The sequence below is a fragment of the Mixophyes fleayi genome, chromosome 11, assembly GCF_038048845.1.
Source record: "Mixophyes fleayi isolate aMixFle1 chromosome 11, aMixFle1.hap1, whole genome shotgun sequence".
NCBI lineage: Eukaryota > Metazoa > Chordata > Amphibia > Anura > Limnodynastidae > Mixophyes > Mixophyes fleayi.
Window position 1 is genome coordinate 98,679,533 of NC_134412.1, and position 14,603 is coordinate 98,694,135.

At 42.0% G+C, this 14,603-nt stretch overlaps 1 protein-coding gene across 11 annotated transcripts in view; it reads left to right on the forward strand.

The window, feature by feature from the left end:
- The window catches only part of NTM (neurotrimin), a 597,738-nt gene that overhangs the window by 289,068 nt on the left and 294,067 nt on the right, over positions 1-14,603 (forward strand). For 8 of the 11 annotated variants that reach the window (XM_075190596.1, XM_075190594.1, XM_075190590.1 and 5 more), the window contains exon 1: positions 1,419-1,701. In XM_075190596.1, the coding sequence (XP_075046697.1) occupies positions 1,466-1,701 (236 nt within the window). In that variant the 5' untranslated portion in view covers positions 1,419-1,465. Of the gene's footprint in view, positions 1-1,290; positions 1,310-1,418; positions 1,702-14,603 lie in introns of those variants that run through there. The other 3 variants (XM_075190592.1, XM_075190597.1, XM_075190598.1) reach the window with 2 other exon arrangements.

Genomic DNA, 14,603 nt, shown 5'->3' on the forward strand with positions numbered 1-14,603 from the left:
AACACATAAAATCTCAAATGAAATAAGAACAACACAGCAAGGTGACTTACTGACCACATTCCATGATTTGATTGTTCATGTAAACTGTTTACAAGTGGAATAAAAACATTTGTAAGTAAAATAAAATTTTAGCTGTTGGTTAAAAGATGCAGTCTTTTTCTGGGCAAAATACAGTGTGATCAGTATTATGTATCAGTCAAATGACTAAAATATAAAGCACTTAGTGTGACATTTGTTGATGTAGGAGAACAATAGAAATATATATTGTATACTGAGCTACATCAGTTGTACTGTGCCTGCCAACATGATGTTACCCAGTGGCGGTATGTTAAATGTAAGTTAATGGAATGTAATAGTGATACAATGAAGGTAGCAGGAGAAGTGGCAGTATGACATACCCCCGTATACCCTCCACTTCCACCACTGTATGTGTGTGTGTGTGTGTGTGTATATATGTATATGTATATATATATATATATATATATATATATATATATATATATATATATATATATATATTTGACTTGAATGTGAGTGTGTTACAATAAACACAGTAGAAGTGGTGGCATGACAAACCACCGTATACCTTCCCCGCCCCCCCCACTTCCACCACTGTGTGTGTGTGTGTGTGTGTGTGTGTGTGTGTGTGTGTGTGTGTGTCTCTCTCTCTCTCTCTCTCTCTCTCTCTCTCTCTCTCTCTCTATATCTATATATATGTATATATATATATATATATATATATATATATATATATATAAAATCTGGACTGTGATAGTGTAACAATGAACGCAGTTTGCAATGCTTGGAGTGTCCACTTTGTACATCTTTGCAATATATCTAGTAACAGGGCAGTGTATTACTTATAATGTGGGAAGGATTTTCACACAGATATGCAGCGAGCACTGACCAACTAATGGTCATTTCTACATTTACGTATGACATGGTCATAATTATTGTTCTGCTACTATCATCCATCCACACAATACAGCTATAGCAGATGTATAACAGATTAACTTATTACAATACACATATAATCACAGTATATACAACAATCACAAATTCTTCTCTCCTAGCACTAAAGTGCATTTTCGGATATTGGATGGGACATGGCAACTGGAATATAGATGTCACCTTTATTAGGAATTGATACAGTAAATCCCCGTGCAGAGTCTGTGAGGCTGCTGCAGAACATCTTGGGGCTCAGCAAGATAGACTATTGCTGTATGGAGGAAATAGGTTTCTCACATTCCTGGGGGATCAGCAGCAGACAAATTCTGGGTGTGTAAGGGGTCCCCCCCCGGAGCTGCAGGTAAGGAGTGATGACAGGGGGTTAACAGGAGGAGGTCTCCGAATGAGAGAGAAATATATAGAGGAAGAGAAGGGAGGGGGAGAGAGAGAGGAGGGTCAGAGAGGGGAGGGAGACAGCGCAGAGACAGCCACTGACACAGGCTCGGATCCCGGGGAGATGCGGAGGGGTCCGGGGACATGTAGCAGAGAGAGCCCCGGGGACTGTGTGTGCGTGTGTCAGTGCCTGGTTGTCGGGGGCAGGATGGGGATCGCCCCCTGGAGGTGGCTGCTCGCCCTGTGTCTCAGGCTGCTCTTTCTTGTGCCCGCAGGAGTGCCGGTGCGCAGCGGGGACCCCGGCTTCCCCAAAGCCATGGACAACGTGACGGTGCGACAGGGGGACAGCGCCATCCTCAGGTGAGACGCTCTTTTCTCTGGGGTCACTTGTATGTGCATGCTCTGGGTATTCTGAGATTACATGTCATGCTGTGGGGCTCTGTAGGTGCACGTTGTGCCCATTGGGGTCAGGGGTTCTGAAGTGGTATGTCATGTTGTGGGGTCACTTCTAGATGCATACTTTGGGGGTCTGGGGGCCTTATTATGAAGTATGGTACATTGTGGGGTCGCTCTGTAGGTGCATGCTATACCTATGGGAGTCTGTGTTTACATGACATGTGGAGGGTTGATATGGTACCTGTTGATTGTAGGTGGTCTGTAGGAGCCCCTGTGACTTGATGTAGATTATATATGATTATGTATATGATGATGAACAAGGGATGTAAACTGCTTATTGTGTGACCCATACATTGCACAGGTGTTCAGAGTTTCCAGGCTGGGTCTTGGGGATAGGATAGGGTCTGTCAGTATACTTTGTATTATTTTGCTGAAGATGATCTGTCTGTATAAATATGAGAAATGTATACTGTGGGGCTATGTGACACTGTGAGACTGACACAGTTTATTACACTGGGATAAAGGTGAGCTCTGGGGTTCAGCTATATCTAATACTTGCTTGATTGAAGATTGTGTATAGTGCAATGAAGTCCTTATATATACAACAATTGTATTAGAAAACAACCTCAGATTACAGTATGCAAATGATAAATCTGTTCACATCCTATAGCTATCTATACTGTCCCTTATATAGCTTTGGCAGTGAGCTGCAATTGTTACTGTTTCCTCCACAGCTAAAGATTAGAAACCAGGATGACCCTATTACCCTCATTAATTACCCTATGCACTTGTATGATCTCATAACTGGATCAGTAGCTCGGGCTGAGATCTGCCTCTGTGGGAAAACTGCATGTAATGAGGACCTTGTGTATAATTGTGATCTAACCTTTCCACACAATGGTGATTGTTGTAGAATTGTTTGTTCTATTTACACTTGAATGCACAACGTGCTACAGAGTAACATACAACTTTCTGAGTGTTCTGTGTATTTATACAATGTGGATAATTACAGAACACTGTATATACACATCCTACGCTGCAACATCCCTGACGTTCAGTTCTACCTGTGCCCACGATCCCTGTTCTTATTCCTCTACAATCAGACAGCTATAATGCCGTAAACATCAATTATATACTGCCTATACCGGTAGCGTTGTGTACACAGGGAACTGTTATGCCATTATGTTATTACGATTAGTTTCTGTAATGTATATGAAAGCATTTAATGATGCCTACTGCAATTATTCAGCTATACTGTTAGCAAGCAAAAGTAAAGTCATTGCGGGTAATTGCCTTATATATAAACAGCAGTATGGATTTACATTAATGCTGTCCAGACCCTGCCAGAATTCTAGAAATGAATGCTGACACTTTCCTGGGTTTATTGAGCTTATTATGGTTTGCGTGGGAAGGGGCCTGGCAGTGTACCCCCTGTTTTCCTGGCTAGGAAACATTGGGTGGGAGGGGCTGGTGATGCCTCCCTGTGAGTAATGTCTGGAGGGTGACCTAGGGCAGATTCTGTCAGGTGCTTTCACTTCCAACGTATTCAGGGGTGTCCAGAAAAGGGGGCATCCACCCAGGTCTTCTCCATACTTGTCGGGTGTTGCAGAGCACTGTGGCACCTTACAAAGCTATAATTATAACGATAGTCTTTGGCCCCTGTAGATATATATTTAAGGCATCTGGTGTAGTACATTTAGGATGTGGGGCACACGTTCACTTCTCACATTCAGTCACTGTCACACTCACACTGAGAGTGTGGCCCATGGTATCACTTATTACATCATTTCTGGTAACCAGCATCAGAAACCAGCGAAAGATTATGGCTCAGTATATCATTGAGTCTTCAGTGAAAATTGGTCTTACCTTACAATTCAGGAGGGAGGGTTTGAAGATACTAGGGGTCATATATCATTTTTAGTGGCTGCTGGTAGCAGATGGATCTGTATGTAAGCCGTTTATTGCTACAGTAGTGTAATGTTGTTACTGTCATGTAATGTGGTTAAAGTAGTGTATTGTGGTTACTGTCATGTGATTTGGGTACAATGATACTGACGTGTAATGTGCTTACAGTCGTTTAATGTGGTTACACTGTTACTGTCATGTAATGTAGTTACAATGTTACAATCGTATAATGTGCTTACAGTCGTTTAATGTGGTTACACTGTTACTGTCATGTAATGTGGTTGCAGTTGTTGAATGTGGTTACAATCGTGGAATGTGGTTACAATGTTACTGTCATGGAATGTGGTTACAGTTGTTGAATGTGGTTACAATCGTGGAATGTGGTTACAATGTTACTGTCATGTAATGTGGTTGCAGTTGTTGAATGTGGTTACAATCGTGGAATGTGGTTACAATGTTACAGTCATGGAATGTGGTTACAGTTGTTGAATGTGGTTACAATGTTACAATCGTCTAATGTAGTTACAATGTTACAATCGTATAATGTGCTTACAGTCGTTTAATGTGGTTACAGTCGTGTAATGTTTTTACAGTGTTTCATTTGTGTACACAGTTATAGTCGGGTATTGTGGTTACAGTCGTGTAATGTCGTTTTGATTCTTGCTGTCACTAGTAAAGTAGCACCCCAGTAATATGCCCTCAGTGCGTACCACAATAGCCTGTGCCCGCCATCCCGCAGTCTTTACACACATTGTTTCAGTCAGTAGGACACAGGTTTGGAAATGTTTCTGATTAGAGGCGCACACTTACGTTTAATACCCCTTTGGGTTCACCACTATTACTGTTGTAATACTTCTTATTGCCCCATGTTACTGAACCCGTGTCTGCCACATCACCTTACACTGAATTATGTTTCAGTGATCGAGTTACACCTCATATTTTTTTGACTCCACTGGTTACAGAGAACCAGAGTGTGCAGTACATTCACCTAATGTGGGTAGTGAAAGGTCGGCACTGGCTCTTTATTTGTGGATAGTCTGTGTTCATGATAGTGACCGAGGAGTAAGACGTAAATGGGGGAAGTTGACATTTCTGCATGTTCTGTACAGTTGTATCTCGTATTGTTCACAACCTTTTCAGTCACATTTGGCGAGTTAATTATTTGGTACTTGGGACTGGAAGACAATGTGACTGTCACAAAAAGCTGACACTAGGATTCAAACCAGGCTCCGTAGCAGGTATCTGTGTTTTTCATTCAGTGCAGAGAGCCATTCAGACACTTTCCCCTGTAGCGGAGCCGAGGACATTATCTCATTAAGGATATAGAGTCTGGAATATCACACGTTGTTTTCAGAATTCCACAATTCCTATTGATGTTCAGATATGTTACAAGATGTCTCCTATAGAAGTGCAGTTATATTATAGGACGTCCATATTTTCCTGGGGTGACAGGAAGACGCTGTTTCCTGGTCAGTGTTTTGGAGGTGGAAGTATCTGGCATTGCACCACATAAAGCCAGGTAAACACAATGGACGGCCCAGAGCCCGTTAGCGGTTGAACCTCATTAATCACTTATTATTTATAAGGACTCTAGTGCTGTTCTGTCATTATGTAGGGTCGGGATTATACAGTTTATCTACATTATTATCAACATTTTTCTGAAACTGATTTAAAAAAGATCTTGTTGGGTAAAACAAGTAAATACATTATTTTTCCATATTACCATCCATCCCTTATTCTGCACCTGTCCTGTCTTACTGACGTGGGCTCAGCGTTGTGAAAATGAGGATTCTGAGGAAGAAAAGTCCTTTTATATAATACTGACCTATTACATTATATCCCATCTGTAGATGGCGATGCTTTATGTAGACTAAAATTACAGACACAACATTGTTGTAGTGATATTCAAATACATATTAAACAATTTGCCCAATAATATTGAAACACCCATACCCCCAGTATTTACAATGCACACACAGCAGTGCAGCCTTACAAGGGGCTATTCTAGATGATTGTAATAGTCTTGTGATCAGTTAGTCAGTGACCACAGGACTAGTCTAGACAAGAGAAGCAAGGTTGCAGAAAGCTGGGCTCAGCTATGTATACGCAGTGTGTGTGTGTGTGTGTATGTGTATATATATATATATATATATAAAATATATTCTATATCATCACAAATAAAACTGTTACAGAGATTGACTTAGTACATAGTAATAACTATTATCTGTGCCACGACCCCTTTTTGTCCTTCAATGGTCTGGTACTAACATTAGGTTAATGTGCCTGATTTGTGATGAATCTGTGTCCTTTATAGATATCACTAATACATTGCATAGGTTGAATTTTCTATTGTATTAATGATTTATTAATGTTTCCAACATCTTGTTCTCTAACATGCAATTGACTCCTGCGGGTAACTGTATCAAGGTGCGAGTTTTTGGCGGGTTTAAAAAGTGGAGATGTTGCCTATAGCAACCACTCAGATTCTAGCTGTCATTTTGTAGAAAGTGCTCATAGCTGTGTAGTGGAAAATGATAGCTCTTACATGGGGTCCAGAGATGGTGATTATACTTGGTAGGACCATCCATGATTGTGCAGGAGGTTGAGGGGCAGGCTGGGCTGGGGGTGTACCTCCCAGGCCAGACCCATAGGGGGCTACTTTGGGCTGGGTCATTGGGCCACTTGCATTTTTTTTACCATTAAAATAGGCTGCCGAGTCGGGTCATGCCCCACGGGCCCTCCCCTGAGGAGAGGTGACTGCTGTATAGGAGTGAGCAGTGAAGTAGAGAAGCTGTAGGTATTGTTTGAACACACTGGAGGAGATATGTGTAACTGTACAAAAAAAGTTGCCTTCAGGCCACAATTCTAAACTATCCTTACAGTTTTTCTTTATTATGTGTAATATTGACACCTATTTCCAATTAAATCACAGTCCTGCCTCATTGTTTTATTGGATAATAACACTGCTCACAATATGCTGTCTGTGTTTCCATATGTCCCAGATGTAGGCGCTCCAGGTCTGTGATTTCATCTACAGACTGGTGTAATGTATGTCTCATCAGTTCCTTATAGAAAGATATTAAAAGGCTTCCTGCACGTCGGATAATGCTGTTCTGTCAATTACTAGCCTATATATCTGTAGATCGTGGCGATAAATCGGATTTATGTATTTTATCATCGCTTATTGAGATAATGTATATGTAGGATATGCTTATATGTTCTATCAATGTTGTCCGTGTCTCTTCATTGGACATTCTTGTAATATTCTCTAATATCAACCTACAGTGTGGGAGGAATAGTCTTTTTCTAGGGGGGATATCTGGAGGCCTAGGTAACACTGACAGTAATTGTAGTGTGACCACACATATCTCTCCAGCTTACAGTGTACTTCCACAACCAGCATCATACAGATGATGATACTATGCGTAGTAAGAGCAGGACTGCACAAACATTACATACAAGAAAACAGCATTTACTTTCACATTCTCTTTCACCTCCTCGTTATCTGTGATTTTGATATTGAAGATGTCAGCAGAAATTAAATTATGACAGAGATTGATGTAAATAGTTTCATCGTTTGATGAATCTTCTCTGGTTGTAACAAGAAATATATCCCAAACATTTCTTATCTACCGCTAATATTGCTCTTTAATACTTCTCTTCACCCCCAAACCCCCCCCCCCCCCCTCCAAGGGTAACCTGGAAAAGCACAGTATGGAACAGATAGAATAAGACAAATATAGTTTGGGGAAATCGGATTTTTCCTGCAAAACTAATGATCTGTATTAAGTGCATGTGAGGACCTGAGCTTCCTGCGGCCGTTCCTCACTGCACAATCATTTTCTGGGCAAGAGATTGATTGTATATCATGCGAGGGAGACAGGAAAGACATCATTACAGCAAGGTGGATGGAAGAAGTGCGGAAGGAGATTACAGGGATAGATGTGGAGGGTTTGGGGGCTCTGAGCACTCGCTGGTTTATTATTGCAGGTATTTTTATTTATTCACTGGAAATAACAGAAGTCTTAGATTTTTTATAGTGAATACGAAAAAATCACTTGTTTGTCCCAAAATGATTGTGAGTAAGTCAGAAGGCAGAGACCGAGCCAAGTAAATATGAAGCGTGCGGTGCAGCAGCAGAATAATTGTGACCTAGAACAGGACCATGGACAGCCCCCATGGCTGTTCTCCTATGTTTCTGCACTCACAGATACCTGGAGATATACACACATCTCCCCCCAGGGTGCAGGCGTCCAGCTTTCCCCTAATCTGCTGTCTACAGCACTGCAGTATATGTTAAAGATAATTTTCTGAAAAATTCTTTCCATATTCAAAACTTACATAGATCACACAACCTTTATTTACAACCCCCACTGTTTCATTCAGGTGATAGAGAACGTTAAACTGCTGATTTACTGAGCCGAAGCTTAATCGCTCTCTCGCTTTACTGCTTCCTTAATAAATACTCATCACATTGTAAAATACAGTTGCAATGACATCTTGTCACCCGGAGTGGAACGGCTGCCATTGTGCCAGCCATGCCAGTGTCCAGTGACTGGGAGTGCCCGCAGAGTGCCAGCCACAGACTGTCTCCCAAGTTATGGACAATCACTCCAAGTGCTGGGTCAGCAGATGGTGAGGGCTGGCACTGCATTGAGCCCAGCCTAGGAGTCGCTGCTGACATATTGGAGACTGATTACATAATGAATCTGCTTTATGTCTATATTAATGTCTGCTCACATCCTGGACACACAGCTTCCCCACAATATTCTCTCTTCCAACCACCATTATTACCTTTTATTACTTATCCAGTAAGCTCTCTTATATGTACATCCTTACATTCACATTACACTGCAGCCATCATCTTGTGGCCCAGCAAATGGCATACAGTGATTGAGCCATGGGTTCTATACCCATCAGGGCATGATCTGTGGGGAGTTTGTATTCCCTTGTGTTTGTGTTTCACTCTCAGTCAAAAATCATACAGGTAGGTTAACATTACGTGTGTGTAGTGGGGAATATTGTGTGTAAGCTCCCTTGGGGTAGAGACTGATGTGAATGAATTAAAGTGCAACATAATGTGTTGGTTCTATATAAAGGTTATTAATAAAGATATTGTGGCATGCATTATTTGCATAGAATGGGGGGAATTCAGTTGGCCACATTACTACCGAAAGTAACGTGGCCTGCACATTATTACCGATATTACGGTAATAGTGAGCGTAATTAACATTAATACGGTAATTTCAACGCCAGCTTTTTGCTTGCAGCTCCCTGAGCTGCTCGCAGAAAGCAGAGTTAAAATTACGATATTAACGGTTATACTTTTATCGCGGCGCTTTTCTGGGAGGAATTGAATTCCCACAATGTGCGTATTGTTGTGTTATGTGCAGAGGATGTGCGTAATGTTGTGTTATGTGAGTAATGTTGTGTTATGTGCAGAGGATGTGTGTAATGTTGTGTTATGTGCACAGGATGTGCGTATTGTTGTGTTATGTGCGTAATGTTGTGTTATGTGCAGAGGATGTGTGTAATGTTGTGTTATGTGCGTAATGTTGTGTTATGTGCAGAGGATGTGCGTAATGTTGTGTTATGTGCAGAGGATGTGTGTAATGTTGTGTTATGTGCACAGGATGTGCGTATTGTTGTGTTATGTGCAGAGGATGTGCGTAATGTTGTGTTATGTGCAGAGGATGTGCGTAATGTTGTGTTATGTGCGTAATGTTGTGTTATGTGCAGAGGATGTGTGTAATGTTGTGTTATGTGCAGAGGATGTGTGTAATGTTGTGTTATGTGCGTAATGTTGTGTTATGTGCAGAGGATGTGTGTAATGTTGTGTTATGTGCAGAGGATGTGTGTAATGTTGTGTTATGTGCAGAGGATGTGCGTAATGTTGTGTTATGTGCGTAATGTTGTGTTATGTGCAGAGGATGTGCGTAATGTTGTGTTATGTGCAGAAGATGTACGTAATGGTGTGTGATGTGCGTAATGTTGTGTTATGTGCGTAATGTTGTGTTATGTACAGAAGATGTACGTGATGTGTTGTATGCAGAGGATGTGCGTGATATTGTGTAATGTGCGTAATGTGTGCAGAAGATGTACGTGATGTTGTGTTGTATGCAGAGGATGTGCGTAAAGTGTGCAGTAAGGAAAGGATCTGTATCTCTATGGACTCGGCAGAATGAAATGTTTGTAGAGTAATATGATAGTAGAACAGGTTTCCAGTAGTGAACGCTTTATGACCCTCCCAACGTACTGTGTTCCGCTATACAAGGACACCAGAACACACCCTTTCCCAGTAGGATTTATGGCTGATTAATCCCTATGGTAAGAGCTGAGCTCCGGACCTTAACTAAGTTGATGTAAAGTCCTTCCCCCATCTGATCTGTGTTTTCTTGGGGCACAGAAAGTGTCATTGGGTTCTCGGAAAACGTGGCGGGTCAGTGCTGTCTGGATCTTGCATCGGGGGTGAACTGATTGTTACCTTGGCTGCAGTGTATTCAGGTATCACTCTTATACAGGGGTATATTATATTTACAGACTAAAAATCACAAATATTCATAAAGCGGGAGGGAGTAATAAGTGTCTCTGATATTTAATAGCAGAGTTTCTTTCTGAATTATCCTTGTACAATACTATTGTAACTAAAATACAATATCATCCAGATTGAAGTCAACAAGCGGCTCTCTCTCTTGGCTGGCGTTGATGAGGAACATCCGGAGATTTGCCCTGTGTTTGGTGGGGGTGTCGACTTCCCAGAACCATTTCATTATATTCCTTCGCCCATTTTACATCCCATTAAATCTTGGCAATGAAATCCGCACTGTTACATTGTTCACCCAAAGCCAAAAAGCTCCAGCGTACAGACGCTCCCTTCGGCATGGTATACGTGGTTCTTTTCAGTTTGGCTGAGGAGCGGTCCAGAAATGTGGAGAGCGCCTGGAGAGCCAGCGAAGGGGGGAGTAGGGTGGTAAATTCGTTACTGCACCCTATATGGAAGGGTGTCAATCTCTACATCCAGGCTCTGTGCAGCAATAAGCTTGGGGAGAAGGAAGAAACAGCACAACAGATGATCATTAGATAATCCGCCTTATGGAGGGATTAGTGTGAGGTGGTTACCTTATGGTGGCTCTTCAGGAACCTGCCGTCTGCTCAGTATACAGTATGGCATACAGGGGGTTAAATAAAAAGTCTGTAGCATGTTGTATTCATCTGAACTCCTTTTATTACCTGACAGTAATACTGTTCAATGATCTGATTATATCCAACCTGGCTGCTGAGAGTTTCCCTGGAGGCAGACACTGCTGTGAGTCTGTGCCCGGCCTACCAATGGGAGCATGCCCCAAACACATGGAACTACATTGTCTATTAAGATCTATGGAGAAACCGCACAAAGGAGTGTAGGATCCATAACTCACCTCTACTTCCGCACCACTCAGCAGTGACAATTGTGGTGTTTACTGTATTGAGTTAATAGTTTAATTTTTGGTCATCTAATTTGCAAACTTTTTATTGTTGGTTCAATCAAAAAGTTTTATGTGAAGTTTTGTGGGGTAGAAGTTGCTTACAGCGTCAATTTGTTCGTCTTCTTGACATTTTTGAAAAGAATTAGTTCTTCAACATCAACATTTTCCACTTCAGTTTTGCTCATAAATATAATTTTAATAGACAACTTTTCTATGAATTCTGAGCTCAACCTTCACAACCTGAATACAATGACATCTGGAAACCCTGAACTTTGCAGAAATGCTTTGCTGATCTTTAGAAATTGGAAACCGTGGTTGTTGTAACTGAATGACAATGGGTCCCGTTGATGGATTTGTGTCTGTAGTACCTGCGTTCTCTGCGAGACCTCCAATGTATCACATGTAGCATCATTGCCATTTGTATGTATAAACTTCCCAATTTTATATTTCCACAGATCATTAATGGTTTCTGGAGGTGGGTGTTTCCCGCAGGGCGAGGAGAGACGTGTTAGACAATGTAACACAGAGATCACGTAGAGATTACTTACATGGATTTGGTGAATTGACGACTAGCGTGTTCTGCAGAAGCTTCCACATACGGTTTTATTTCCATCTCCCCGCAATGCACAGTCCTCTCCTTTTATCCTTATTAGTGGAAGCAGCTTTCGGTTGTAAGAGTTAGTGTTGTGTTCCCCCAGCTGGAGCCCCTCTGTAGTGTGTCCTGATGTGTGCTCACCCTTTACTCACATTGGGGTCTGCTGCTTGTGCTATTTACAGATCGCTAAACTGACAGTGAACGGTGGAGATTCTGCATTTTTAGGTCTGTATTTTTGGGCCTCCATGTTGCACCTTCCCAGAGACACTTTTCCAGGCGTGTACCGATAAATGTAATAAATAGCTTCTCACACACAACTGCTTCATGTAATATATACATGAATAAGTGGGGTATTTAATGAGCAGGGTGGTACAAGTGGTAGAGGGTGGAGCTGGATGTAACATTTACACTTTAGCTCCAGGCTCCTCTCCACATACTGAGATGTGTCTCTGGAGAGCGAGGAGACGGCGAGGGACCATCCAGGTGCACTGGTGTAAAACCTTAGGCTGTGATTGGCTATTAATCTCCAGGATTGTATTTTTATAAGTGTACTGGACTCGGCTAGAACATTTTTATTCAAATTAACCCCTTTGTCGCCAAGGCTTTTTTCACCCCCGTGTTGAGGTCTGTGGCACTTTTTAGGCCCCTTGTATTTTGACTTCACTATCGGTAGTTTTTCGGTGCTGTGCTCACACACATCTCACCTTTTGCTTCAGAAATCTTCGCATTTTCCAGAATTATCATCTGTGTCATTATAATCCAAGACTAGGATGCTCGATAGTTTTCAGGAAAGTGACGCAATGGTGGAAAATAGTGTTTCCCCGATAAAGATGACTTTACATATTTGTATACCTGGCTCCCCCTAATCTACTAGCATCTTATTTTTTTAAATATGAGATGAGTGTATTGTGAAGGTCGCAGAGTTAGAGGAAACGGAGGAGGTGCAGCATTTAGGAAACCAAACGTTGGACATACATCAGTTTTTGTGGTGTAACTATACACACTTCCATACTGCACGTGTAGCAGAATACGTCTGTATCTAGATTTGTGCGTATCTTAGACTTGCGGCCCCTTAGGCCTAGAGAGGTGGACAGGCGTAAGTTGAGTACACTAAGGACAGCGTACCCTGCCCCCCCTGATACGTTTCTCAGGAGGCCTGATGTAATGATACGGAATGGTGATAGTTATGACACCAGCCACGCTATCTGTGATTGGCTACTGGGATATTGATAGCGCTTTATTCATTAGCATTGCGGATATATTATATCACGTCATATCTGTTTATTCGGATTTCTGCCTTTCCGTTTGGACTGCTGCAGGAAAGATGAATCCCAGTGGATTTGGGGGGTGTTCGTATTTACCTTTTATATGGAATAACGTTGTCATCACTATTCTTTGTGATGTATGTGACCATTCGTTATATTATATTGTGCACAGATAGGGTTATGTGACTTTCAGCTCTACTACTAGCCCTGTCCAGCCGCATGTCTACGCTATTTTTGAGCCATTGTGGTATAATTATACGCGTTTGTAGGCCTGTAGTACAACTGGCATCCTAACAAGTATGTTTAATTTATGACACAACTTTTACGCGTACGTTCGGAGCGCAATATGTGGCTAACTAAATAAGTCCCCAAATGAGGAGTTGTTGCCTTTGTGACCCCAGCCTGGAATGCTCAGTAAATTCCAGCAGGTGGCGCAATAGAGGAAACTTTTTCACATTTTTTTCGTTTATCTGTTAAATTAGTTGTGGAAATAGGGGGATTGTTATACTTTGATGGCTGCTGGTCTTACAGCAAGACATCCAGGTACAGATATGAACATAGTAATGATATTTACATAAACATGTTTCTTTGTGCCGTGATCACGTGTGACCATCATACTAAATGTAAAAAGAGGTTCCTTTTTACACATGTGGGTGCCCCTGTGTGATTGGCTTCTGAAGGAGACACCCTCTTTTGTTTAGTGATCCTGACATGCTCAGCACACAACATATAAAGAGGGGCACCCTGAAGGTGACTCCCCTGCTTTTCCGGGAGCCCCCTTGTTTAGGAACAGGAGTAAGCGGGTCATGGCTCTAAAACAAAACAAAAAGATAGTATCTCACTGTGAAAGAGCGAATTCTCCTCTTTACAGCGATCCCCTGGAGCCGGAGGGCGTGAGATCTGATCTCTATTACAGAGGATAAAGCTAGGAGCATGGAAATTGAGGTGCCCCCTATGCCGGGCATTGTCATGGTTTATTGCCTAGGGGGCGTGTGTGCACAATGTTATACAATGATATGATCGCGCTTGTGTCCTTGTGATGCTGCAGCGGTACTCCAGATCCCAAAGGACGAGCTAAGTCCCCTTCACCCCCTTAGCAAGCAAGGGGTTAAAGACCATTTGTGATTTGCATTCCTTTTACCCTCCCACTTAGATGGACTCTTGTGGTCTGAAGAATGTTCTCTCATTACTGACGGTTGATGGTATTTGTAGTTCCACAACAGCTGAGTTACCAACGTTTATCCACGCCGGTCTTCTAATAAAAGCAGCAATCTAGAAAACATTGCACAGTGTCTTCCATGTTCAGCTGTCTCGCAGTGCACAGGGCACTCTCTGAGGGCAGTCCCTGTGTAATTTGTCCTCTTGAAAGAGTACAGCAAGTCCTCCATTCCACTTACCTCTCCCAATGAAATGAGGAGAATGCAATCAAGTGTTCTCCGTCGGGGGAATGACAGTACTGGCTATATTGGCTAAACGTTCCCCATATTGAGCTGTCTTCTGCTTATCAGAGACTGGTCTGGAATCTCGGCATCCACGGCCATAGCAGATGCTGCTGTTATACATAATGCAGCTGTACTCAGACAGTCTATATTTAGACCTTGTGCCATATTCTGCTTTGTCTGTATTTATTTGTTG